This window comes from Lynx rufus, unplaced genomic scaffold (assembly GCF_022079265.1).
Source record: "Lynx rufus isolate CCGP_SWC_20201006 ecotype Redwood Valley unplaced genomic scaffold, mLynRuf1.p SCAF_11, whole genome shotgun sequence".
Classification (NCBI taxonomy): domain Eukaryota; kingdom Metazoa; phylum Chordata; class Mammalia; order Carnivora; family Felidae; genus Lynx; species Lynx rufus.
This window is the reverse complement of record NW_025814825.1, coordinates 52568467-52594611: the sequence shown is the minus strand read 5'-3', so window position 1 is coordinate 52594611 and position 26145 is coordinate 52568467. Positions and strand designations below refer to the sequence as shown.

Below are 26145 nucleotides of genomic sequence, written 5' to 3'. Positions count from 1 at the left end.
GCTGCCACCCCCCGCCCCCCCACGCCAGGTGCTTCCAGGCCTTACCCCAAGCCCCTCCCCCTCAGGACCACAGGGCGCATGTCGAGGTGATGCAGGATCAGGAGGTGCCCCTCTGAGCTGGGCCTTTGGAGAGAAGGCAACTGCTGTAACGGATTCTTCTCTTTCCTGTCTCTAGCCCTGGAGCAGCTGTTGACAGAGCTGGATGACTTCCTCAAGATTCTCGACCAAGAGAACCTGAGCAGCACCGCTGTGGTCAAGAAGAGTGGCCTGGCTGAGCTCCTCCGGCTTTACACCAAAAGCAGCAGTAAGTGTGGCCCGGGGGCCTTGGAGTTGGGCCTAAGCCACCAACTGTGTGGCTTAAGCAACAGAAATGTTTTCTCAGAGTTCGGGAGGCCAGGAATCTGAGCTCAAGGTGTCGGGAAGGGTCGGTTCCTTCCGAGGCCTCCCTCTCTTCCTTGTAGACGGCCGTCTTCTCTCTGGGCCGTCACACCATCTTCCCTCTGTGTGCATGGCCGTGTCCAAATTTCTTCATACAAGAAAGAATACCAGTTACATTGGTTTCAGGCCCGTCCTAGTGACCTCATTTAATGTTAATTACCTCTTTTTTTTTTTATGTTTATTTATTTTTGAGAGAGGGGGTGGGAGGGGGAGAGAGAGAGGGAAACAGAGGATCTGAAGCGGGCTCCGAGCTGACAGCAGAGAGCCTTACGCGGGGCCCGAACTCACAAGCTGCGAGATCATGACCCGAGCTAAAGTCAGACACTTAACCTACTGAGCCATCCAGGCACCCCTAATGTTAGTTACCTCTTTGACGACACTTTCTCCTCCTACATTCTGAGGTATTGGGAGCTAGGACTTAATATATGAAGGGGGGGTGCGTAATTCAGCCCATTAGCAATAGCATAGGAGTGATGTAACGTGAACGAGAGCCCAGAAATCTCCAGACACCCAACACAGCGGCCCTGCGTGAGGTTTTTTTTTTTAAAAAGTTTTTTTTTTTTTTTCAACGTTTATTTATTTTTGGGACAGAGAGAGACAGAGCGTGAACGGGGGAGGGGCAGAGAGAGAGGGAGACACAGAATCGGAAACAGGCTCCAGGCTCTGAGCCATCAGCCCAGAGCCTGACGCGGGGCTCGAACTCACAGACCGCAAGATCGTGACCTGGCTGAAGTCGGACGCTTAACCGACTGCGCCACCCAGGCGCCCCACCTGCGTGAGGTTTTAAACAAAGTGTTTTCAAAGCACTTTTCCTTACTCATTCAAAGTAGAGAAGGGATAATAAACTGTGATAATAATAGCCAACGCTTCGTTGAACATTACCCACCTGCACACACATCAACTTGTTTCATCTTTAAGACACTCCTCTGAGATGGGTGCTGTTATTACAGGTGAGGAAACTGAGGCTTAGAGAGGTTAAATCCCTTCCCTGCATCATATGGCCCAGAGGAAAACATAGTTTTAAGGCTATAGATCACAGAACCTTGACCTTGAGTACATAGTTGTTTTTTTTTCTTTTTTACTGAGGTACATTTTATACATAATCAAATACATAGATCTCAGTTAAGCCTTCAATTCAGTGAATTTTGGCAATCGTATACACCTGTGTACCTGCCACCCACAGTAAGTCATCGGACATTTCTATCCTTCCAGAAAGTTCTTTCTTGCCCCCTTTCGGTGAATTCCTGAACCCCCACCCCAAGGCAACCATTGTTCTGATTTCTCCCACCACAGATTAGCATTGCCCATCCTAGAGCTTCATATAAATGGAATCGTAGGGTGTGTACTCTGTTTGGCCTCTTGCGCTCAGGGGATTCGTCCGTGCTACGAGCTGCGTCCATAGTTTGTTGCTTCCATTACTCAGTAGTGCTCCAGTCTGTGAATGTACCACGATCTTCTTGTCCATTCACTTGTTGCTGGACTTTTGTGTTGTCAGGCCTGGGCTATTGCAAATAGTAAGGCTGCTCTAACATTCTTGCACAAGAATGGTCATGGTGGTTTCATTTCTAGTACATTCAGATTTTCTTTTTTAACAGGAAACGCCTTCTTGTGAAGTCCTAACAGCTTAGTTGAGTCTATTTCTATATCGGATGTTTGAGAATTGGGAGTGATATTTTGGGACAGTAAGGGACCATCTGCCTCGGGGCAGGAAGCAGCCCAAATCCACACCCCACCCCCCCGAGAAGGGAAGTGCACCCTCTACAGCCATCACCGTCAGGAAGTTCTCCCATATGTCCAACCTGGATCCGCCAGGTTACGTTTCAGGGTCGCTTTTCCTTTTCTTTGTTCCCTGTGGAAACCGGCTTTTATGCTCTGAATGGGAGAGAAGTCATAAAACTGAGGCATGTGGCCGTAGGCCCGGCAGCCTTCTCTTTGGCCGGCATGCCCCAGCTCTCTTAGCCTTCCAGGAGAGGTGTTTTCCCGGAGCCCCATGTGTGGCCTTTGCCACTCTCCAGGCCACCCTTGGTCCCCAGGCTCCTCCTGGCTCCGTGGCTAGTGTCGGCTGGCCTGCGTGAGTGCTGGCGAGCGGCACATCAAAGGTGGTAGGTGGGAAATCCACATTACAAAGCCGGCGAGTTAGAGATGAGTCACCCCACGGCCGGAGCCGTCGATGCAAACCTTGAAGAAGGACACTGCCCAGACTGTCGAGATGTGCTCTGACCTGAGCGTGTCTGATGATAGACGATACCTCCGTTGGGAATGGGAAGACGCCTCTGTGACGGGCTCTCCCCATCATCCCGGTCCTCTTCTTGGTCCCAAGAACCAAGTGGTTCTTGGTTCTCATCGCTCTATCAGGGCCCCCTGGGTGGGGTCCCTTTGTGGCTTAATGTGCTGTGTAGCTTCCTCTAGGTTGACCTTTGTTTCACCCCAGGTGTTTGTGTGCTCTGCTCTGATAGAGTCAGACCCTCCCCCTGCCCTTGGTCTCTGCAGCTCGCAGGGCCGCCGGGGCTGCTGAGACCGGTCAGGAGGCGCCCAGCGTGAATTGCCCACAGAGCACCGCTCAGACCACCGGAAGCGTGCGCACGGCCTTACCGGGACCTGTGGCCGCCACTCCCCACTCCTGCTCTCGAGGCTGAGATCCATTCTGGTCGTCTGTGCGCTCTCTCGGCTAGCAGAGTGATTATAACAGCCGCTGACGTCTGCCGTGCACGTACTCTGCCCCACCACGGTGCTTAATATATGAAATGACATGGATTGTGCCACCCAGTCCCCGTCCCGGGTCAGGGAGAGAGTTGTTGTCCTCATCTTCTCAACAAGGGAACCGAGGCTCGGAGAGTCACTTCTTCAAGGCATATGGCTGTGAGTGGCCGAGCCAGGGCTTGGGACCGGGCAGAGGGACCAAACCGCTCTACTCCCCTCCTTGTCCCACGTTCCAGATTCACCTGCACCACAGTAATTGTGCTACGCAGGACAGAATCCAAAGCCCCCCTGAAATCAAGGCATTTGTCTCCCGTCTCAGCCTCCCGGGCACGTCTTGCTGTGTATGTTCCAGAAAATGAGCTCAGCTTGATGAGACTTGTAGGTGGAGGCAGGCTGATCATTTTGAGATAGTCTGTGGTCTACACTGGCTGAGCTGTTGTTTACTCCCACACATTTTGGACGGAGTGTGAGAGAGAGAGAGAGAGAGAGAGTGTTTACACTTTTCAAGTTGTCTATTTGGGTTTTCTGATCTTTTACTGTATGACTGTAACAAGAATTTTCTACTCTCTTCGCCTTTTATCTGGATGGTGAGGTCACGGCAGGGAATGAAGTTTGTTTATAGGAGCCTGCTGTTCATTCCTGCCTTCAGCTGAGAGTGTCATGGGTCCCTCAGTGCCCTCCTCGGAGACTCTGGGAGAGTTCGGGGGCTGCTCCTCTGATAGGAAGAGCTGCCAATGTTCTGTGTGTCCAGCGGTAGCAAAGAGGGTCCGTGTGCCTCCCCTCTACCCCCACCCAGTTCTCTGGGAGAGACTACCCCCTGCCACAGGGGTCATTTCCCACAAGTTACACACTTCCTCAGAGCACGGTCAGCTGTCCTTTCCAGCCCTACCTATGCTGATGTCATTTCCCACATGCTGGTGTCGACTATCCCATTAGGATCTATTCCCTTCTCCATTGTTGGGCTCATAAAGAGAGAGACAGTGTCTTCTATTTCATTCTGTGCTGTGTCCCCAGCACTTAGCACGGTGCGGGTGCTCAGCGCACTTCTGCAAATGAATGAGGGAATGATAGGAAATTCTCCAACCCAAGGCTACTGCCTCCCAGACATGGGACAGCTCAGCAGTCTCCCGTTCCAGGGCCAAGTTCACTGGGTGTTTCCTAGGATTGCAGATGGTCCTGGGAGCCTCTTACTTACCTACCTGAATGGTCCTGGATTGGCAACCCTGGAACATCAAACCATAGCCAACCATGGCTCACAGCAGAGTGCCCAGGGGAGGAGACGCGGCCTCAGGAAGAGGCCAGTGCGAGTTTTCTCTGCAGTGCACAAGTCACGATCTTGCGGAGAAAGCACCTGCCCAGAATCTAACAGTTAAAACAATGACAGCAATATCTTGCCTTTTTTTTTTTTTTTTACAGGAGTGTGGGCTTAGTCAACAGTAAGAAAAAAGGAATGAACATAAAATGAACATTAAGCTATTTACATTCTTTCGATTCCTATTTTGATCGTTATCAGCGTCATCTGAATATTTTTATGTAGTTGTGGTTTGCCTCTGTATTCTGCTTTACGTTATTTTTATACTTAGAATCGTTGCCTGTGCACATTTCCATGTGCTGGCAGTTCACATACTTTTTCTCTTTTTGCTATTCTGAAACATGATCCTTTAACTGTAAGTCTTGGATATCTTTGTAAACAGCAGACATAGAGCTGCTTTGTCATTTTTCACAGTTGGGTAGGTGTCCACTGATAGATGAACAGTGATGTTCAACCAGCCTCCCATTAGTGACATTTAAGTTTCGTAATTTAAAAAAAAAAAAAAAAAAAACTTCTACAATATTGCAGTGAACACTATTTTTTTTAAGTTTATTTATTTTGAGAGAGAGAGAGAGAGAGAGAGGAGGGAAAGAGAGAATCCCAAGCAAGCTCTGCACTGTTCAGTACAGAGCCCAACTCAGGGCTCAAACTTATGAACTGTGAGATCACGACCTGAGCTGAAACCAAGAGTTGGATGCTTAACCGACAGAGCCACCCAGGTGCCCCAAGAATATGAACACTTTAAATTATCCTCTAAAATCGCTTCCAAAATGGCTGTGCCAATTTACACACTCTCTAGTAATTCATTTATTTTGATTTTTTTTTTTTAAGTTTATTGATCCATTTTGAGAGAGAGAGAGCGGACAAATCCATGTGAGTGGGAGAGGGGCAGAGAGAGAATTCCAAGCAGGCTCTATGCTGTCAGCACAGAGCCCGACACGGGGCTCGAACCCACGAACTGCGAGATCATGACCTGAGCCGAAGTCGGATTCTTAACCAACCAAGCCACCCGGGTGCCCCTAGGCTTGTCATGTGTAATCTTTGTTAGTTATAGGGCTCACTTTTTCAAGTTCCCTAATATTAGAGTTTTGTACTCTTGGAAGTGTTCAGAGTTAGGTAAAAACAAGTGATATTTATCACAGTCGTTTTCCATAGTATCCCAAGCAGACAAGAAAACCAAGGCACACGCGTTAGCTGCGTTGCTCAGAATGACACCATTCATGGCAGACCTTTGCCTCCTGCCCCTGCAGAACACTCTTCTTGGGTGCTTTTCTCTGGAAAAGGTCCTGACCCGGCCCCTCTGGGTCGCAGTCAGTGGAAGTATACTGGTTGTGGCTGACTACTTTTAGATCTCATAGTGCCCTCCCATAACCTGCCGCGGTGGGGGGTGATGTTGCTGACGGGTCCCGGCAGGGCTGGGCACCAGGATGGCGACCCGGCAGGCTGATGGCAAAAGACCCCGCTGGCTGTATCCTCCCCACGTTCCTCTGGGTTTTCACAGGCCTCTTGGCTGGAGGCTGGGCGGATCTGACACTGAACTGCCTCCTTCGCCAGGGGTTTGAATTGGGTCCCTTGGCTGGGTAACACCGTCTCCAACTACCGGAGCCACGGGTTTCTAGGAAATGCAAATTAAGGGGCAAAAGAGAAATGCAGGTGGAATTCTAAGAGGAGCAGCACTAGAATGAGCTTCCTGTGCAGTCTTCTGAAGAAAGGGTCTTCGGGGCACAAGAAACTAAGCAGGTGTCAGGAGACTGACATTTCTCTGTCCAGACAGGCACTGGGAAGGTCGCCTACACAGAAGTGATTTTAAAAGAGGGAAGGGCCGAGCTGTTGCAGGGTACAATCTACAGGGTAGGGCAGGTGCCTGGCAGGGCTCCACTTTCAATTCCCAGCACACCCACCCCTCCAAACCCAGAGCTCACGATTTGGGGGTCTCAGGGCCCCACATTGGCACCCCACCTAGAGGCCTGCGAGCTAAATGTTCAGATCCTCAATGTGCCCTGTCTTACAAAGACATCACTCTGATGAGCCCATACGAGTTACCCAGACTAGAGTGAGAATGATGGATATGAAGTATTTTTTAGTTTAAATGAAATGCTAGGAAACCCAGAGAAATCTGCTTGGTGAAATACGGGGCAGATCTTTGAGGTGCGGGTACCTTTGCACCTTCAGACTTTTATTCCTGAAGCTATCTTTCTGGACCCATCTTTTCCCTCCCCCACCCCCACCACCCCACCCCTAGGCTGAAAACCTAACAGTCAGCAACTTGGCCTTTCTGTTTTTGGAAATCTGTCAATTCTATAATGGACTCTTTCAACTCGGAATGTTGTATGCTTTTCCTGGAACCCAGGCTAATGACAGTGTCTCTCGGGGGACGCTCTTTCTCTCCAGAAGCCATTTCCCATCGTGGAATCACATGAAACCTTTGTCTTCTACCCTCCTGCTGCAGGTTCCGATGAGGAGTACATTTATATGAACAAAGTGACCGTCAACAGGCCACAGAATGCGGAGTCCCAAGACAAAGGTACAGGCTAAGCCCACTGGTGGTGCGGCCAGCTTCCGGGAGGGGGGCGCACAAGCTGTGGTCCCGTCCCACCCCTCCTTCCTCCCAGCCAGCACCAGACAGCCCAGTGGAGTTATTTCTGGCAGTCACATTTTAGTTGATGGTATTTTGGGTTGATGTATTTTGGGATATTTCATCAGGCCACCTCCTTGAGTCTTAAAGGTCCCATGTCCCATTCGTGGACAAGGAATCTGGCCCCTGAAGTCTCTCAGCTTTTCCCCGACAGCATCCCAAGAAACAGGAAGTCACAGTCCGATGCTCTAGGAAAGCAGCCTTGGTGCTGATTCCACACCCCAGCTTTATATCTTTGATAGAAGTCCGGATTGGTTTTGATGTTAGTTTATTTCTTTTTGAGAGAGACAGAGAGAGTGAGTGGGGGGAGGGGCAGAGAGAGAGGGAGACAGAGAATCCCAGGCAGGCGCCGTCAGCATGGAGCCCGATGAGGGGCTCGAACTCATGAGTCGTGAGATCATGACTTGAGCCGAAACCAAGAGTTGGCCGCTTAACCGACTCAACCACCCAGGTGCCCCGCAGTCTGGACTTGATGTGGGGGGGGGGGGGGGATGGTAGAGGATGGAAATGCTGATGTCTGCAGCTGCCTTAATATTCAAAAGTTTTGCTCAAAGGTGCTCTCTTGGCAGAACTTTGTATCTTATGTTGGAAGGCCATAGTAGGTCTTCCATGGTATCTTACTCTTCTGCTCTCTCCTTTGCTCTGAAAACCTTGAGGAGTGGGTCTGGCAGGACCCTAGGGAGGTCCAGAGGTTTGTAGAGCTGCCTCGTTGCAGAGGAGAGGAGATTAAAAGCCCCATCCCCCAACTCCCAAGCCTGTGACTGAAATGCAGAGGCTTAGCAAGAGGTCGGACGCAGTGCTCCAAAGCATTCAGTCCGGTTAAAGATTTGGCTTCAAGGTGCCAGCCACCAAAGCCCCGAGGTCAGATCTGCCTGAGCCTGCCTGTCCTGGACTTGGCTGGGCCCCTGGCTGAAATGGCCAGGCTCAGAAGGGCCTTTGGATGCTTATCCTTAAAAGCACACACAGTTGGTGGCCAAGTTCTCCACTGTGGCTTTTCCGCCTCATGTTTTCACCGCCGAGCCTGGGGCTCAGCAGAAATTATCCACACGCAGGCTGCCACAGTGCCCAGGGTCATTTGCCTTCTGGGGAAACTGGGGTGGAAAGAGCCATAATCACAGGGTTGGTGCTGAGAGCTGCTCCGTATAATGACCACAGGGCAGCTTCTCGACTCGCTAAATCTCTGTGGCTAGGCCATTTTTGGCACAGGGCAGGTAGTAGAGAGGGTGTGGAGGCTTCCAGAAGCCCCAAACCAGTTCCTTCTGAGGAATCTGCCCATGGCTGGGACACCACTGCACCCTATTCTTGAAGGAAAACAACAACATTGGCTGCTGGGACCTCCTCGTGGGTAATTAGCACCTGCTCAAATAGATCTCATGGCACATGTGACCAGACATTCCCGGATAACGCACCTGCTATGACACTGGGCACCCCTCACTGAAGCCTCCCCCTACTTGCCGCCCACAGCACCTGAGGAGCAGAACCCACTGCCCAACGGGGAGCCTGGCCAGCACTCCCTGGCCCCTCAGAAGAGCCTTCCAGACCTCCCGCCACCCAAGATCGTAAGTGTTTGTCCAACACCCCTGATTTCCTGACTGGGGCCCCATGAACTTCCAGTTGCTCTCACAGGGGTCAGTTCACCAAACATCTGGTGTTTTCTGAGCGCCTACTATGTGCAGGACATGGGGCGAGGCACTGGGAGAGAGAGACAGAACAAAAGCACGCCTGCCTGCGGGTGGCACCGTTTGCCCAGGGCCACGGTACTCAGGACGCTAAGGGTAAAGGGAGTGGGAGACGCAGGGGGTTGCCTTTATTGGATGCCACCAAGTGTTTGAGGCTCCACCGGGCTCTGCCCAGCGCCGTGTGAGTGGGGCCCTGTAGAGCTGTGGTCACCGGCTCAGGCCACAGCGAACTTTTGGAAATGTAAATCATATCGCCTTGCACTTCCTGCCTCAGACCAGCCAAACGCTTTCATTGAGCTTAGGCAAAAAACATCCGTGTCCCTTAGCCCGGCCCCATGGCCTACACGGTCTGCACAGCCTGGCCCAGCTGCATCTCCAGCCCCGTGGCACCTGCTGTTCACGGGCCTCCCTTCTGCCGTTGGATTATACCACAGGCTCAGTGCTGCCTCAGGGACTTTGTACCGTCTGGATCCTGGCTGTCCGGTGGCTGCCTTCTCATCTCCCAGACGTTCACAGACAGACTTGCCCCGACCTGCTGCATGAGGCACCCCAACTCTGTGCCCACCCCAGTCACCGTCTACCCCACGGCCAATTACCCCTCCGTGGCCCTTGCCACCACGGAAGTGATCTTTGTACTATTTGCCTCCCCGACCAGACGTAAGCTTCGTAGGACAGGGACAGTGTCTCTCATTTATTGCTTCCTGCCCGGCATGTGCACACAGTAGGCCGCGTGAATGAGTGGAGTGAATCATGGAATCCTACAGACCCGGGTTCAGATCCCAGCTCTACCAGGTACTGGCTCTTTGGTCTCGAGCAAGTTGTTTAAGGTCTCTGGCCCTCTGTTTCCCGGTGTTTAAAAGAATGTGAATCCGTCTCCTGAGATTGTCTTATTTGATGGGTTAAGGCTACGCGTGGCACACTGCGTTGGTGTTCAGGGAGGCTAAGTAGCGGTGTTCATATCTTACGGGTGAGGAAACCAAGAATTTGCGGGTTAATAGCGTCTGAACGTCCCACACACAGAAATGGTGGAGCCAGAATTTGAACCCAAGTTCTTCCCTGTCTAGGGCCTGGTCAGGGAGGCTTTCTAGAGAGGTGTGAGGTGAGAAACGGGAAGGATTTCTATGCGTAGCAGGGTCCTGGGGTCAAGAAGTGGGAAGGGTTTGGGGGACAGTGGGGTCCTGGGTTCAGTGCCAGCAGGAAGCTGTGTGACTCCCATGGTCACTGAGCTCCCAGGGTGCTATCCAGGGACAGATCTGTGGGCCCAGGTCACCGCTAAGGGCGCCCGGACCGCAGCCTGGCCCTCTCCATTCGTGCCTTCCTGAGGATGTCCGGAATACCTGGGTCAGTATCCCTGTACATGAAGCACCCCCCCTGCCCCCGCCCCCCCCCCCCCGTCACCAACTGGTGGGGACTCTTCATCTCAGGCTGAGTGAGACTTGATGGCCTGAGCCTGAGTCCCTGCTGTCCCCACTATGCTGCAAAGCGGGTGACTGCCACACCTGGGCCGTTGGCGCCCTGATGGACACAAACTGGGGCCTCCCCGCCATCCGTCTACAGATGCGTATTTTTGGTCACTGTTTTCCTATGAAGAAACAGAGGCTCAGTTAAAGTAATCGGCCAAGGGCCCACCTCTGGGAGGTAGCGGGGCCAAGACCTGAATGCGGGTTCTTGGTTTCCAGGCCACTCTGCAGGCCCGCCTGACTTAAGCTCGTCTTTCCAGCAGAGTGAGGCTGTAGTCTCTGGTCCTTCCAGCTGCGGGCTCTCCTCACTTTCCGCCACAGTGCTCGGGAGAAGGGGGGGCCTCTGCTCCTGACCGGCTGCCGCCAGTCTAACCAGTGGGAGATGCGGTGGTTTTCTGGGGTGCTCCAAGCACTGCTCACCGGGTCGGGGGAGGGGAGGTGGCTGCTTGGCACTGGAACTTTCCTCTCCGGAATTCAGCGCCCGACTCTGGCCAGGGCCTTGGGCTCTGCCATTCTTGGGGCAGCAGTTTGTGGCCCAGCACCGGGTGGGAGAGGCTGTCAGCAGTCAGAGCCTCACAGGCAAGTACCGGGTGGTGCTGCCTTGTTCTGGAAATCTGTGCCTTGCAGACACGGCGGTGGGCCGGGAGACGCAGGGTCTGGGACCAGGTTGTTGGGAGAAACTAGTCAGGCCGCACTCGTCCCAACAGCTGCGGCAAGTCCCGCAGACTTGCCGATGGCCGAGACAGAGGCGGGACGTCTGCCTGTGGTCCTCAGTGCCTGTGGCTGGGCCGGGAGCGTGGCCTCTGTCGCAGGCTCAGGACGCCCTGATTCCCTCTCTGGTGGCCTGGGTCCCCCCTCCACCCCCGCAGAGCCCGTGGATAGCAAGGGAAAAGGCAGCCAGGGGTCCGGGGCCACCTCGTGGGTGCGACCAGTGACTCAGGCAGCCGTGGCACTTCCCGCTGCTGTGCGCCCAGCCAGGTGCTGCGGTCACCGTAGGAGAAACGTGCGCTGGCCTCGTTGATGCTCCCGGCCAGCACAGCCATCCCTACCCCAGCCACCCTTTGAGGCCTGAGCATGCATTGGCGCTGGTCTTAAGTGGGTTTCTCTTTGGGGGAAGCAGCTGACTCCACACAAGGACGTTGCCACGGTCGGTCTGGGGAGCCGGGGCTGGCCGGATCTGCTCGTCCTGTCCCGGGAATGTTCCACAGTGCCCGCTGGGGCAGGTTGCTCATCAGCACAGAGACCGACGCCTCAGCTCACCCGGGCCACTGCCCACGTTCAGCTCTCATGTCTACTCTAAATCAGGACTGGCAGACTCTAGCCCCCAGGCCAAATCCACAACCACCTGCTACTGTAAATAAAGTTTTATTGGAACGTAGCCACGCTTCTCAGTTATGTATTATCTATGGATGCTTTCGCTCTGCGACGGCGGAGTTGAACAGCTGAGATCAGCGACCCTCAAACGACCTGCCGATCCGTTAGGAATGTATTATTGGCCTTTTACAGAGAAGTTTGTAGACCTCTGGCGAATCCGGCTGAGCCACGTGGCTTTCTTTCCTGTCCCTTCCTGTGAATTCTCAGAGCCTTCTGAAGGTTGTGAAGTCATCTCTCTTCTGCACCTGCATTTAGTGTCTAAAACCTGCACCGTCACAATGATGATGATGATGAACTTTAACGGTCCCTTATCTTTATCCCTTTATTCTCATTCTCTATTCTTTCCCTGAGAAATCAGCCTCCCTTGCTCCTCTGACTTCAGAAAATGGGTCATTATACTTGTGTCATTATGTGACTCTCTTCTGAATTTTTGTGCAAATCATTTTAACCTGTAACTTGACTCAAGGGCTTATGTTTTGCCCCAGCAGCCTTGAGGGCAGGGACCATCTTCTTTGATGAAGGCTGAGCTTGGGCATAAGCCTGGGCAACCCCAGACGTCTCCTCTGTCTCCTTAGGATACGGCCATTCTTCCTCTGTCGAACGTGTATGCTGACAACTTTTCTCTCTTCCCTGATACGCTTGTATTTTTTAGGTTGGTAAAAATGCATACGTATTGGATAATAGTGCTGGGCACAGTTTAATCCTTACAGTGGCCCCATGTGACAGGTACTTCTGCTCTCCCCATTTTGCAGTGGAGGAACTGAGGCACAGGAAGGTCAAGTAAGTTGCCCAGGGACACACAGCTGGGGTGCACCATGTCAGGTTTCAAACCCTAGCCCTGGAGGTTGGATTTCTACCACCTCCCTCTCCTGCCTCTCCCCATAGATCCATTTACAGGGGATTTTACAGGGAGAGGCTTGGGAGACTCTCAGAAGACACTCCCTAGTACTCCGCCCCCAGATAGGACAGTAGGACCCACGTGGTGAGAATGACCCCTGAGGGGCTTCTGAAGAAAGGTTCATCCCCCTCCCCCGCCTCCCCCATTGTCCTGTTCTGATTGCAGGAGTCTGGGCTGCAGCTCGATCTTGGATGCTTGGAGCTCCTCTCTAAATGGGACCCACCCCTTCCCTGAGCGAAGGGTCCCAGCACCACCTGATGGGGATGGAGCTTCTTGGAGGCTGGAGCCGGGGGCCAGGCCAGCTTAGGAAACATGAGCTCCAGGACCCATCTGCAGGGACCTTGCTGCTTCTCAGGGGAGGCGATGCTCTCCCCTCGGACCCCAGGAAGCTGGCTCTCGAGGACCACGGCTGGGTCTCGGGCAGCCCTTTCTCAAACTGACCAAGGGGCCGGGAATGGCCGAGACGAGCAGAGACAACTCACCAGGCTGTGGCAGCAGACCCGAAAGGTCATCCGCTGGCAGCTACCGTGTGCAGCGTGCCTGGCCTGCCCTCGGGAAGGAGCCTGACCCGGTGCCACTCACAGCCGCATCTGCGGGCCCAGGGCAGCAGCCGATCTGCTTCGGAAAAGAGCACGTTCTGTTCTTTTCATGCTCTGTACCTTTCTGCCTCTTGCACTGTGGGGGTGCTGGAAGCTGCTCGAGGCCTACCCCTGGATCTTGTATCCGCTCTCTTGATGTGAGGCCAGGTGAATTTAGAAGGATTCAGAGTTGGACCCACACTCTGGCCTGGCCTCTCAACCCTCTGCGTGTAGACCTGCCTCAGCTTGTCGGACGGTGATTCGGTGACCCGGCTTCCTGCAGCGCCCCCAGGGCGTGGATGGCCCCGAGACAGTGATGGTGACAGCCTCCTCATGTTTGATACGGGCCAGGCATTGTGGAAACACCGTCACGTTTTGTCTCAAGACAGCCCTGGGTTTATTCTCGTTTGTAGGGAGGGAAGGTGAGGGAGAGGCCATCACATCCCGTCAGTTGAATCTACAGAGTCCTAAAGCCCTAACTGCAACCAAGTTACGTTCACTCCAGGGTTCATATGAGGTGCCAGGCCACGCCGGACCTGGCTCTGGAATGCTGCTTTTGGTGAAGCAGCCGCAGGATCATTGCTCTGCCCTGGAGGAGGCGGGGGGCGGACGCTCTCGCAGCCCATGCCGAGTCCCGTACCATGGGGACCCCGGCCCAGGCTGACCGCTCTCCCACCATCTCCTGGGCCAAGACTTGGGGAGCCATCTCTGTGATAAGTCCCTCGTTTTCATGAGCTCATTTCAGAGGCAGGGGTTTCTAGATCTCCCCTTCTCCTGCCGGCAGGACAGGGAGTCCTCCGAGGTCCAGAGGCCCATCTCCCAGGGCCGTGTGGGGTCTTTCCGTTGGCCGCCCTCCTTCCGTCTCCCCCCACCCCTTTCTACTGCTTTCATTCGAAGTTCCCCAAGTGCCCAGCACAAGGGCTTTCCCAAACCATTTACAGTACAGAATAACGGAGGAGTACAGAATTGCACGCTCCACGTTTCTGCACGTTTGGGTATATTCGTTATTCCTCCCCAGTCGTGCCCGTGCCACATAAGAAGCTCAGGGTCATCTTTGAGACTCCACTCAAAGCTCGTGTCCTCCCGTGGTGGCAAACGCTCCTCACGCCCTCCGGGTCCCCACAGAACTTTGACCTCGTCTATGAGGACACGTGAGTGGGAGCCCTGAGCATCCACCACCTGGTGAAGTCTTTGTCAGGACCGACTCCGGGACATCCGGACGCCTCCCTTGCAGCTTGGACACAGGAGCCACCCAATATCCATCCGAGTGGTCGGACTTATTATGGTGAAAGTTCAGGATTTAGAACCCAGGTCACCTTCCTCCGTGTGTACTTGATTAGCCCTTGTCGTTTTCGAAAGTAGATGCTATTTAGAAGCCACAGCGGCCTGACACGATCTGGATGTTTGTATGCATTCCATATCACGTACACAAGGCCATTTTGTGTGTGTGTTGGGGCCGGGGCGGATTTGAGCCTCATTTTGCAGAGGAGAAAGCTGAGGCTCCGCGGGGTTCAGCGACGCGCCCACAGCCCTTCTCTGGGAGCAGACCAGCGGACGTGGTGGCTGTCGGGAGCCATGGCATTTCACGTTCTCCCTCCCAGCTGACTTGAAGTCCAACCAGACGGTTTTCTTCTTCTTCCGGAATCCCCTCCTTCTGCCCAGAGGGTTAATTCCAAGTTGTTCTCAGTGTATCATATCTGAGTATGTTTATTTTGTTTGTTCATACCACAGATTCCAGAGCGGAAGCAACTCTCCGTCCCCAAGATTGAGTCTCCAGAGGGTTACTATGAAGAGGCTGAGCCATACGACACATCACTCAACGGTACACCCCGGGGCCAGGGCTGGGACTCGGAGGGGGTCCAGTCACTTCCTGCACAGATGCCGGTGCTGGAAGCCGCGGGCAGCCTGGGCTGCTGTTCCCAGAGAGCGTGGCCCGAATTGAGAACTGGCCACAGAGCATCGGGCCTCTGCTCTGGTGGGGAGCTGAGAGCTCCCGGCAGACCCGGGCCGCCTGCGAGGAGGCGTGGGATGGTCCACGGTGAGCTGGTTCCCTGTGTCTGATGCCGTTCCCGTCTGGACGGTGCTGGCTTTGGCACAGAAGTGTGATGGAGGAGAGGTGGGTCGGTCCAGGGACACGTGTAAGCAACGGGAATGTGGTCCGGCCGAGCCAGAGCTGTTTCTGGGGCTCTCCGTTGGCCTGATAGTTAACTGTGCTCACTCTGTGTGCCAAGCATGCTTTTGGGAGTCAGGAGCTCAGCAGAGCTCAGGACAGTCCAGAGTCACAGCCCTTAGATTCTGTGAGGGAAGGCAGACAACAAATAAACATGGGGCATGTCAGGTGACAATACAGTGTTAGGATGGAAAGCATAGGGGCTGGGTTGGGGCAGGAGAAGGTGTTAGTTTAAACAGGGAAGGCCTCTCTGACAGCATGACCTGGAGCTGATTCCTGAATGAAATGGAATGTGGGGAAGGCAGAGACCTCCAGGAAGAACTTTCCAGACCATGTAGCACATGCAAAGGCCCTGAGGCGGGGGGGGGGGGGCTCTCAGCATGTTTAAGGAACAGCAAGGAGGCCTGTGTGGCTGGAGCAAGGGTAAAGAAGTCAGCCAGTCATGGTGAGGACTTTGGCTTCTCTCTGATGAGACTGCAAGCCTTTGGAGGGTTACTTAGTGACTGACCTAACTTAGGAACTAAGGTGACCTGTGTCATAGGGGCAGGACTCACACTGGAGCCCTCTGGCCTTGGCCAGTGGTTCTCAGCCTGGGAGATTCAGATCAGAAGTGCTCTGGAGGGGGTAGGCGCCCGGGTGGCTCAGTTGGTTAAGTGTCCAACTCTTGTCTGATCTCATGGTTTTGTGAGTTCAGGCCCCACGTAGGGCTGCACGCTGACAATGCAGAGCCTGCTTGGGATTCTCTGTCCCCTTCTCTCTCTCTCTGCCTCTCCCCTGCTTATGCTCTCTCTCACTCTCTCAAAATAAATAAATAAACTTAAAAAAAAAAGTGCTCTTGGCGTAGGGATTCGCTAGCACAGAAAGGCCCCAAAAGTTCCAGAAGGAAGAGTATCATGGGCCTACTCACTTGAGCAGCTGGACTCTGGCCCTCTCGCTCCCCCCTCTTACTTCAGTCTGCTCCTTTCCTTGATAAGTGAAAGGTCTTTGAGAGCATAAAGCAGTTTGCAGATGCAAGAGGCAAGGGTCCCTGGTGGTGGGAATGAACTTGGCTGGAGAGGGGTGTTGTCGGCTCCGTAAGGAACAGGACCAGAGATCACATGGGACGGGTCCCTTGGAGCCGCGTCGGATCCTTCTCCACACTTTACCTACTGCCTCCGGTCCCAGGAACTGTGTGGGAGGTGAGGGCCTGTTTGGATGGAGGTTATTTTATTCTCCTGGTTTGTGGGCGGGCATCACTTAGCTTGAACCCGCTGAGCGTGTGGGGTGTTGCCACGTCTCCGGCGGGGCTGTGATTCCAGAGCAAAGCCGACGGTGCGGCGCGGCCATCCTCATGCGTGTGGAAGGAGGAAGCTGTGACTCACCGTGACGAGCACCTCTGAGCCTCGCAAGCCTGGCTCTCCGGGGTGTGGCCCGTGCCAGCCGGGGCCTGTCTCCCAGACGCTCCCGGGGGCCTGTCTGTGGGGCAGACACACACCTCGTCATCAACAAGTGGGCTCAAGCTTGTCGGGGTTTGTCTCTCGACTGTGAATTCAGGTTGGTCTTAGCCGGGACCGGGGCGTCCCGGTGGGGACGGCGTGAACACAGCAAGGTGCGCAGGAAGAATGCCGACGGCCTGTCCTCTCGTGCCGGGACAAGGACCGGGGACGACCTGGGGAGAACTGGTCACACGGGCCGCGAAGGGAGGGCGTCACCGGCATATGAAAGCCGGCCTGCCCTCACTTCCTGCTTGTTGTCCCCTGCACCTGTTTGAGCGGTGACACGTGCTGGTCACACCGGGAGGAGTGACCTCTGGCCCCCTGCGCCCTGCCCTGGTTCATTGGCCACCAGCCATTTTGCGGACTTCCTTCAAGAGAGCGGTTGCTTGGGCTCTTGTCCTGCTTCATCAGCACTGTCCCCACCCGGCTCTGATGGGGCAGGTCCCTCTCTCCGAGTAACAGCTTAGTAAGTGCCCTGATGGCCTGTGCAGGAGATACGAGGGTCAGGCCTCCTTGCCCGAGACATCAGCTACTTGGCCTGTAATGTCTCGTGTGGGGGACCTGGCAGCTGCTGGAGCAGATAACCTCCCTTCCAGGTTATGGTGACACAGTACACGTCTGTTTCTCGTGAACTGTCCTATGTGGGGATCACTGCTCACCAGGTAGTTTAGCCGCCTTCCAGTGTGGGCTCAGCCACCCTCTAAGGCCACAGAATCCTCTGCAAAGAGACAGCAGAGAATTCCTACATGCTTCTTAAAAGTACCAGCCAGAGGGGCCTTCTACGCACCTCCCACTGGTGACGAGTACTTACGTGGTCATCTCTGGACGAGAAGGTGCTGAGGAAAGATGTCCTGGGTCGGGCTAGGGCCTCTCCTGAGAACCCACCCCTCCGGTGGGGAAGTACTGGCTTGTGGTGGATAACTGGGTCTCTCTGTGTCACCCTCCGCGCGTGGGTCTGTCCCTCTCTTCAGCTTGTGTCTCTCCACCTTGCCTTTCTCTGTGCTTCTGGATCTCACACAGGTCACTGTGGTGGATTCTCGCCCACTGGAATCCCCAGATGGGTCCAGGTGCCCGACGGAGTCATTTACGCCACGATCACCTTGGGTACTGCCTGTCCCCGGAGCTGAATGCCAGTGACTTGGTGCCTGCTGCCTGGCTCTCAGGGAATAGGATGCATGCCCCGAGGGTGGCCCTGCGCATGGGCCTTGTGCATGGGTCCTGCATGTGCACGGCATGTGTCATCCTTCCGGAAGGAGAGACTTACTCAGCCTTCCACACCTGGCATCCGCATGCGTGGGCGAAGGACCAGACCGCCACATGGTTCTGCCCTCTGTTCCCCAAAACCTCCAGCAGCACATGCTGGGGTGCGGTCCACCCAGGGGTGCAGAAATGGGATGGAATCGTCCGAGCATCCTGCCTGTCACTCCTGTTCGTCCCGTGACCCCTGGAAGCCAAGTACCTGCTTTAAGACTGCCCTACGTTCACAGCCGTGTTATGATCGCTCTTAGAGATAAATGAAGTTACAGTGCACTTGCCCCAAGCTCCCCCGGTGCGGCTGCAGGTAGTTTGAGCTACTGCGATTTGCTGTTTGTTCTCAGCTTCCGCAGACCGCCCCGGAGTGGATGGACAGGTGTTAGAATTTTCCACGGAACACCTGGGGGACCCCAGAAGCACAACCAGTGAGGGGGTTCGGCCCACTTCTTCGTGCTAAACTCGGTGGCCTCCCTCTATTAAGTTTTGCTACTGAAGGAGGCATCCCAGTGACATTGTATCATTCTTATTTCACTTATTGTACAGATAATACCGCAGTGACCATGAGGACATTTTTTTTTTTTTTTCAAGTAAAATCACCCTGCTCCTCCCACCTGGTCAAATCGGCTATCTTGAGTTCTCCCTGTTGCCTTTCAGTACCGAGCTGTGGGTATAAAAGCTCGTGGGCCTTCTTACCTAGATCCTGTTTACTGGGCTAGGGACTGGCCTTCAGAGTTCTCCTTGATGATTGTCACAGGGCATGCTCCAGAGTGGATGCAGTCATGCTTCCCCACCTCCCTGCTCTCCTTCCGCTGACTGTAAATGGCCCCGGATTTAATATCTTGACGCATGTAACCTCCCCCACCCTCCGCTTCTTTATTAAAAAAAAAAAACAAAAAACTAGTTTCCTAGGATCAACTCCCAGGACTGGGATTGTGGGGGTCAAAGGGCATGGGTGTTTTTACGGCTCTCGAAACAAAACAACAAGCTGCCGGGTAGTCTTCTGAGAGGCCTGCGTTCCTGTTATGTTCCTACCGGCAGTGGGAGAGTTCGGCTCTCCCATTGGCTACGCCACGGCTTTCAATCTTTGCTTCTTGAATAGGTGTGAAATTATGAACTGTGCCACGTTTTTATGACGATGTGAAAGGGAGTAGTAACACACTGCTTTTAAAGAAAGCTGGTGTTAAAATAGTGACGGTGTTGTTTTTAGGAATAGTAAAGCACATTTTCATTGGCATCGGAGCTGGAATAATTGTGGCCGTGGCCTCATTCCGTTTTTCTATGATTTAATTCAGAGGTGGTGCTGTTTTCCTAGTACGTAGGACCCCGGCTGTGCAGATAGTAGAAGGGGCTTCTGCAGAAGGGAAGGCTATGGGCCCACAGGCTGACTTTTTTCCAAAGGGGATCAGGGGGAGGGTAGAGGAGGTGTATTCACTGCGACTCAAAGGGCCAGAGCATGTCTGTAGAAGTCCCGGGGGAGTAGATAGCGGCCTGACTTTCTGTTATCGCTACCCAGTAATAGAAGGAGGTATCCAGTGCTCATAAGATAGTGAGCTCCCCATCCAGGGGGGAAATCAAGCAGAGGCCAGCGCAGCACCGAGATTCCAACAGACAGGATTTGCGTGCCGAGGCAGGGATTGCACCAGAGATCCTGAGATTCTCTTTTCTCCGTGTCCCGCTTTTTGGGGGTTTTACTGACTTTGTCCTTCACCTAGTGTTTGTTGATCTTGAATAGCGCAGCGAGGCCTAGGGAACAGAGCAACTCTCGCAGGGTCCGGGGGGAGGACAGAAACTGAGGCACGTGGAGCGTGTACAGAATCGAACAGTTTGTGCTTGGTGAGCTTGGGGATTCTCTTGAACGGAACACACGCGTGAGGTGGGCTGGTCGCCAGAGGCGGAGGAAGGGTAGGAATGGAAGCCAGCAGAAGGGGCAGTCTGTGCAGGGAGGTGTGCAGTGGGCGGGGGAGAGCGAGCAGAGTCTGGGGAGGCTGGAAGTGGGTTTGGGAAAGGGCTGCGACTGAGGGGGCCGGCCGGCCTTCCCCACAGAGCCATTTCCGACTGCGGTTTCTTTCACCCTAACAAGCTATGGCCCACCTCCCCCACCCCCCCACTCCCAGGACAAGACCAGGGACAGAGCAGGCCCCGCTGGGCAGGTGGCTGTGGGAGGCTCAGCACGTGCCCAGCCTGGGCTCAGATGGTGAGCCCTTCCTGCGGCCCATAGAATGCCTGTTGCTAGGCTCACCCCCTGCTTCTTCCTTTAGGTGAAGAAACAGGCCCCGGGGGGGGGGCAGAGGGGGGGGGGCACTGGCCTTGTGAAGCGTGAACAGTCGCCTGTGGGCAGTGTCTCGTCGGAGGTTTCTGCGGAGTCTGGGGTGACAGATTTGAGGAGGACAAGGGAGAGACTCCTGGTTTTAGTTACGTGTCTGTGGCCAGAAGCAGCATCCAGGAAGCTTCACTGAGGACATCTGGGGGCCAGGCCTGCCCAGGTCTGTGGTTGGTGGCTGTCAGGCTGGTTCAAGGGCACAGAGAGGCAGGTGCGTTGCGGCCTGGAGGCCGCTGGCCGCCCCTGCCTGCTGCCCTCCCTCCTGGACGGAGCACGCTTGGAATGGCCCCTGCCCGATGGGTCCGTGACCCCGTGGCCCTTCCTTGCAGAGGACGGAGAGGCAGTGAGCAGCTCCTACGAGTCCTACGACGAAGAGGAAAACAGCAAGGGCAAGTCGGCCCCCTATCAGTGGCCGTCGCCTGAGGCCGGCATCGAGCTGATGCGCGACGCCCGCATCTGTGCCTTCCTGTGGCGCAAGAAGTGGCTGGGACAGTGGGCCAAGCAGCTGTGCGTCGTCAAGGACACCAGGCTCCTGGTCAGTGGGTCTCTCGTTGTGTTCCGGTCTTTTCTCTTTGGGGGAGTTGGGGAGATGGACCCCGGTACTAGGCGGTCAGAGCCTTTTATGTCTGGAGGCTTTCTCCACTTTCTAACCCAGAATCGTGCGCAGAACTTTGCGTGAACCAAAGTGCCTTATCTCAACTAAAAGGGTCTAGTAGCCTTCATCTGTCATTCAGAGGGGGCTGGGGTTACCACTCCCTGCCCCCAGTCCCATCCCGTAGAAGGTTTCCAGGAGTCTTGTCCCCTCGGCCTGAGGGCTCCTTCCTCCCATCCTGACCCCACCCTGCTGCACGGTCAGGACTCCCCCGGCCCCAGTTCTGGTTACTCCACTCGCCTGTGCGGCACTAGGATGAGAGGCATCGTCTCAAAAGTCACAGTATTTTGAATTACTGATTATAAGACAAAACCCCTAAAGAAATCAGAAGCTGTTACTCTGACCACAGCCCTGTTTCCTGTGATTCCAAATTAAAATTCACAGTTTTATGTCCTAATTGGCAGTTCCTTGGAATCATTATAAGTGCCCTTAATTCACCACTCACAACATGCCCGATTCTGTGCAGATGTTCTTTCTGGTAAGCCTGTTCAGCAGCCCCGTGAAGACGCCCTTTATACCTGTGACAAATTGAGGGGCTAAGTATTTCGGGAGGCGAAGCAAGTCCCCGCGTTTTTTCACTAACACACCATTTTCTGAACTAAGCAGATACGAAGCTTAGTCTCGGTTCCCTACGGCCCCCTTCCTGAGGGCGCTAAGCAAGAAATGTAGACAGGCGGGGAAGTGAGTGAGTCCAGCCAGAAGTATGAGAGTTGGCTACAGAGGATGTTTTTAGGAGCAACCTGAGGCCTACAGGGACCTTCGAGCAGCATGGATAAGCGGGGTCTGGGGCATCCCTGGGCGAGACTGGCAAGGAGGAGGGGTGCGGGAGGGGAGACAATCAGCCTGGTCGCTCTGGTGCCGAGAACAAGAGCTGCTGATATTCGAGGCCACGGGTCCGCACCTTTGGTTTTCCTGGGGAGCGCCCAGGTCCCGAGGTCCTGCTGTGCCCGCGGCCCCTCCGCTGCGGAACCCCGCCAGGCCTGGCAAAGCCTCAGAGCGTCTCTCTTCCCTTCTAGTGCTACAAATCCTCCAAGGACCACAGCCCGCAGCTGGACGTGAACTTGGTGGGCAGCAGCGTCATCCACAAGGAGAAGCAAGTGCGGAAGAAGGAGCACAAGCTAAAGATCACGCCCATGAACGCCGACGTGATCGTGCTCGGCCTGCAGAGCAGGGACCAAGCAGAGCAGTGGCTCAGGGTGAGGGTGGCACTGGGCTGGGGGGGACACGGGCCTGCTCCCCTGCGGGCTCCCCGGGGGCTCCTCAGTTCTGCCTCCCTGACTTTTTCTACAAGGGATGGCCATTGTCAAGGGTAAAGGATCTACAGTCCTTCAAACTCCCAGGGCTTCCGTGTTCCAGGTGGTAGCCATCATTCGGAACGAAGGGATCACGGCACCCTGCTGCCGGGCCTGGAGCTGGGCCCTTGGGGACACTCGTTTGCCTTTTGGCCTCTAGAGAGGCACCACGAGCCTCCTTATTAAGGAAGAATCGACAGCACAGCCACGTGTAAAGCACTTACCATGGGCCCTGTGCTCTTGGCAAACCTAACCCACCTAACCACACTGGGGGGGCGGGGGGCGCTGGACGATGTTAATACTGCCATTTTACAGGGGTGGTGATTAAGGCTCAGACGGAGATGACCAGTCGAGGTCACCTGGCCAGTGAGTGGCAGGATTGGGTCTCAAACCTGGTGCTGTGTGACCGCAGCCCTCTATTCTACCATCACAAATGGCCTTGGTCAGTTCTGCCTACAGATACACGGTACAGCTCCCAGTGATGATAAAACCTGGTTTGCCCCATATGAAAAATAAGCATGACAATTCCAGAAGGTATGAGGTTTGCACCAAGAAGGGGCCCACAGCTGCAGAGGGATCTCCAGACCCAGCAGGACCCCTGGTGAGACCAGAGCCAGAGAGGTCCCTCCCTCCCTCCCTCCCTCCCTCCTTCCTTCCCTTCCCTTCCCTTCCCTTCCCCCTTCCTTCCCCCTTCCTTCCCCCTTCCCTTCTTCCCCCCTCCTTCCAAACTTCCTTCCTTCCTTCCTTCCTTCCTTCCTTCCTTCCTTCCTTCCTCCCTCCCTCCCTCCCTCCCTCCCTCCTTCCTCCTTCCTTCCCTCCTTCCCCTTTCCCTCCTTCCTTCCTTCCCTCCTTCCCCCTTCCCTTCCCTCCTTCCCCCTTCCCTTCCCTCCTTCCCCCTTCCCTTCCCTTCTTCCCCCCCCTTCCAAACTTCCTTCCTCTCTCCCTTCCTTCCCCCTTCCTTCACCACTTCCTTCCCTCCTTCCCCCTCCTTTCCCCCTTCCTTCCTTCCCCTCTTCCCCCTACCTCCCTTCTTACCCCCTTTCCCTCTCCCTCCTTCCCTCTTTCCCTCCTTCCCCTCTTACCCCCCTCTTCTCCTTCCTTCCTTCCTTCCTTCCTTCCTTCCTTCTTTCCTTCCTTCCTTCTTCCTTCCTTCCTTCCCTCCTTCCCTTCCCTTTCCCCCTTCCTTTCTTCCCCCTTCCTTCCAAACTTCCTTCCCTCCCTCCCTTCATTCCCCTTTCCTTCACTACTTCCTTCCCTCCTTCCCCCCTCCTTTCCCCCTTCCTTCCCCCCTTCCTTCCTTCCCCTCTTCCCCCTACCTCCCTCCTTGCCCTTTCCCTCTCCTTCCTTCCCTCCCTCTTTCCCTCCTTCCCCCCTTACTCACCCCTTCCTCCCCCTTCCTTTCCCTTCTTCTCCCCTTCCTTCCTTTCTTCCTTTCATCTTTCCCTCCTTCCCCCCTTCTCCCCTTCTCCCCTTCCTCCCTCCCTCCCTTCCTCTTTCCTTCCCTCCCCACCTCCCCTATCACGGCCACACTGATGCATGTCCAGTGTAGGGGCACTCACCATAGCTGCCCTCTACCCCATCCACACATGTACATACAAATACTTACATGCACACACACTTGCAGATACACACACACACACACACACTTGCATGCATGTACACACATGCGCGCGTGTGCGCACACACACACACACGCACGCGCGCGCTACTCCTGCTCCCAGTGCTATTCCTCTGACTGCTCACACTCACCTGCTCTTCCTCTGACCCCAGCCTCCCTTCCCAACTCTCATGCCCTCATCTTGAGACCCCTGCCGGTGGTTTCAAAGACAAGAATACTTTCAGAAGGCACAGCCTCTCTGTGGGCCTTCACAGAGGCCCTTCTCCTCCCTGGTCAGGTGAGCACAGAGATGGCCTGGCTGTAGGGACAGTAGGTGGCGGTGAACGGGAAATGCGGATATGGGATGAGAACCCCAGAAAAGGAAAGCACAAGGCAGGGCTCCCCCAGAGAAGCCCTCGAGCCTGGACTCCAGGCTTAGCATGCTTCCCCTGCGAAGGGGTCCGCATATCCAGGCCCCAGCTAATGAGGATGGTAATGAACGTGCCTGGCCTGTGCCGAGTCCTTTACCGAGTCCTCACAGCCGCCCGGTGGTGGCGGTGTCGTCCCATCCCACAGACGTGGTGACTGAAGCTTAGGCCCGTGATCACGCAGCTGGCGGGCCGATTCCGGTGCTGCCCTCTTCCCACGGCACCACGTTGCACATTTGGTCCGCCGTGTGGACCAGCGTCCCGAACTGGAGTTCGTGGGAGAGGCGAGAAGTGCTGTGTATTCCCCCGTCCCCACCGCCCTTCTTCCTTTTGTTCTTCGGCTTTTCTCATTTTGAACTTGTCTCTATAAACTGCTCTAAGCAGCCACCGAAAAGGGAGGGTCTCTGAACATACTCTTGCTGAGCCCAGAGGGCTGTTGGTGGCTGCCCGGGGCTCTGACCCTCTGGAAATCCCCCAGGTGGCTCCGGGCTCAGAACAGCGGTTCTGAGAGTGGCCAGAGCCGCCTCTGACCCTGGTGCCCCCAGCCCAGCACCCCCCCTCGCCCCCAGTTAAAAGGCTCCTTCCGGGGGGGTGGACTGTGACAGGTGAGTCTGAATGGACAGCCAGTGCCGGACCAAGGCCATTGGCAGGCCTGCTTCCTGAGCAGCGTGGAGGCTCTCCGCAGCAAGCTCCATGGCTCCCGAAAAGCCGGGGGTGGGGGGCAGCTGACAAGTGCACTTCTTCATCAGACCCGCGGCCGAACGGCCCATCCTGCCCAGGGTGAGGGCAGGGAGGGGGCTGGCAGAGCTGAGGGCTGTCGGCTTGGGGCATCTTTAGGCTTTGCGATAAAGCGGCCACCAGTGGAACGTGGAGGGGGGTCTGTAGGGGAGTGGGCCCACGGAACGGGCCGCCCCCACCGCAGGCTGCCCGGTCACAGGCCAGGTGCCAGGGGTGAGAGGCAGGGTCTCCGTCCCTTGGAAATTGTGCGTCGCCTGTCGCCTCCAGCCGCTCCCCCTCCAGGGGCTCCAGCTGCCGTCTGGCTGTGAGTACCGGCCAGCAGGCGACTCCGCTGACGGCTTTCTCTTCCTTCAGGTCATCCAGGAGGTGAGTGGCCTGCCTGCAGAAGGAGCGCCCGAGGGAAATCAGTACACCCCAGACGCCCAGCGCCTGAGCGGCCCGAAAGTAAGCCTCTGTCCTGCCTGGAGGAGAGTGCCGTCCTGTTTCTCCTCCGTGAACGTTACAAGCATGAAACAGACCTTTGCTTTCGCACCTCAGCCCCATAAGTGGGAAACGTACGATGCTGGGATAAGGGCAGTGGCTCCCAGGTTGGCAGGAAAACTGAGGAAGTTGATACAAACCCGAAATGTTTTCTTGCTTGGGCGCAGGAAGCCGATTGGAACAAAGGTCAGCGTGCCCTCCATTCTAAATCAGGGAAATTCGTGGTATGAGGCCCTTGTTTTGCACTTACTTTCAGTAGAGCTTCCGGGCTGGGAGAACCGTCCTGGGTTGATTCCAGCCAGAGGGGCTCTGTTGCTCATTCGCACGGAGCTGTGGGGCCCCAGTTTAAGGGCCAAGTGCTGGCCGAGGGGAGGGCCGTCGCCTGAGGCTTCCCATTCCGTGTCCCCAAGAATCTGCAGGTAGGTGCCCTGGAGCCCGGGTGTGCCCAGAGCGGCATCGGTGGGTCTCACCCTGGGCGGCCCTGCCCCGGCAGGGGAGAGGGCAGAGGGTACGCGGATGGCTCGAGTAGGGAGGAGGCGCTCTGTTCATCGGGAAGGCACCGGCCATTCCTCATGGAGTAACCCGGTCACGCATGTCAGTCCTCGAGCCACCGCCTGAGGCCAGTCCCCTTGGTTGGGAGACCCTCAGCTTGTTACCCAGGGGTC

At 55.3% G+C, this 26145-nt stretch overlaps 1 protein-coding gene across 12 annotated transcripts in view; it reads left to right on the top strand.

Annotated features, from left to right (window-relative positions):
- Positions 1 to 213: 213 nt before the first annotated feature.
- The window catches only part of AFAP1L2 (actin filament associated protein 1 like 2), a 37643-nt gene continuing 11711 nt past the window's right edge, over positions 214 to 26145 (top strand). For 6 of the 12 annotated variants that reach the window (XM_047072727.1, XM_047072726.1, XM_047072722.1 and 3 more), the window contains exons 1-8: positions 214 to 304; positions 6900 to 6974; positions 8550 to 8644; positions 14806 to 14896; positions 17740 to 17823; positions 20623 to 20828; positions 21962 to 22141; positions 25355 to 25444. In XM_047072727.1, coding sequence (XP_046928683.1) covers positions 6923 to 6974; positions 8550 to 8644; positions 14806 to 14896; positions 17740 to 17823; positions 20623 to 20828; positions 21962 to 22141; positions 25355 to 25444 — 798 coding nt within the window. In that variant the 5' untranslated portion in view covers positions 214 to 304; positions 6900 to 6922. The remainder of the gene's footprint in view (positions 305 to 6899; positions 6975 to 8549; positions 8645 to 14805; positions 14897 to 17739; positions 17824 to 20622; positions 20829 to 21961; positions 22142 to 25354; positions 25445 to 26145) is intronic. The other 6 variants (XM_047072729.1, XM_047072728.1, XM_047072725.1 and 3 more) reach the window with 1 other exon arrangement.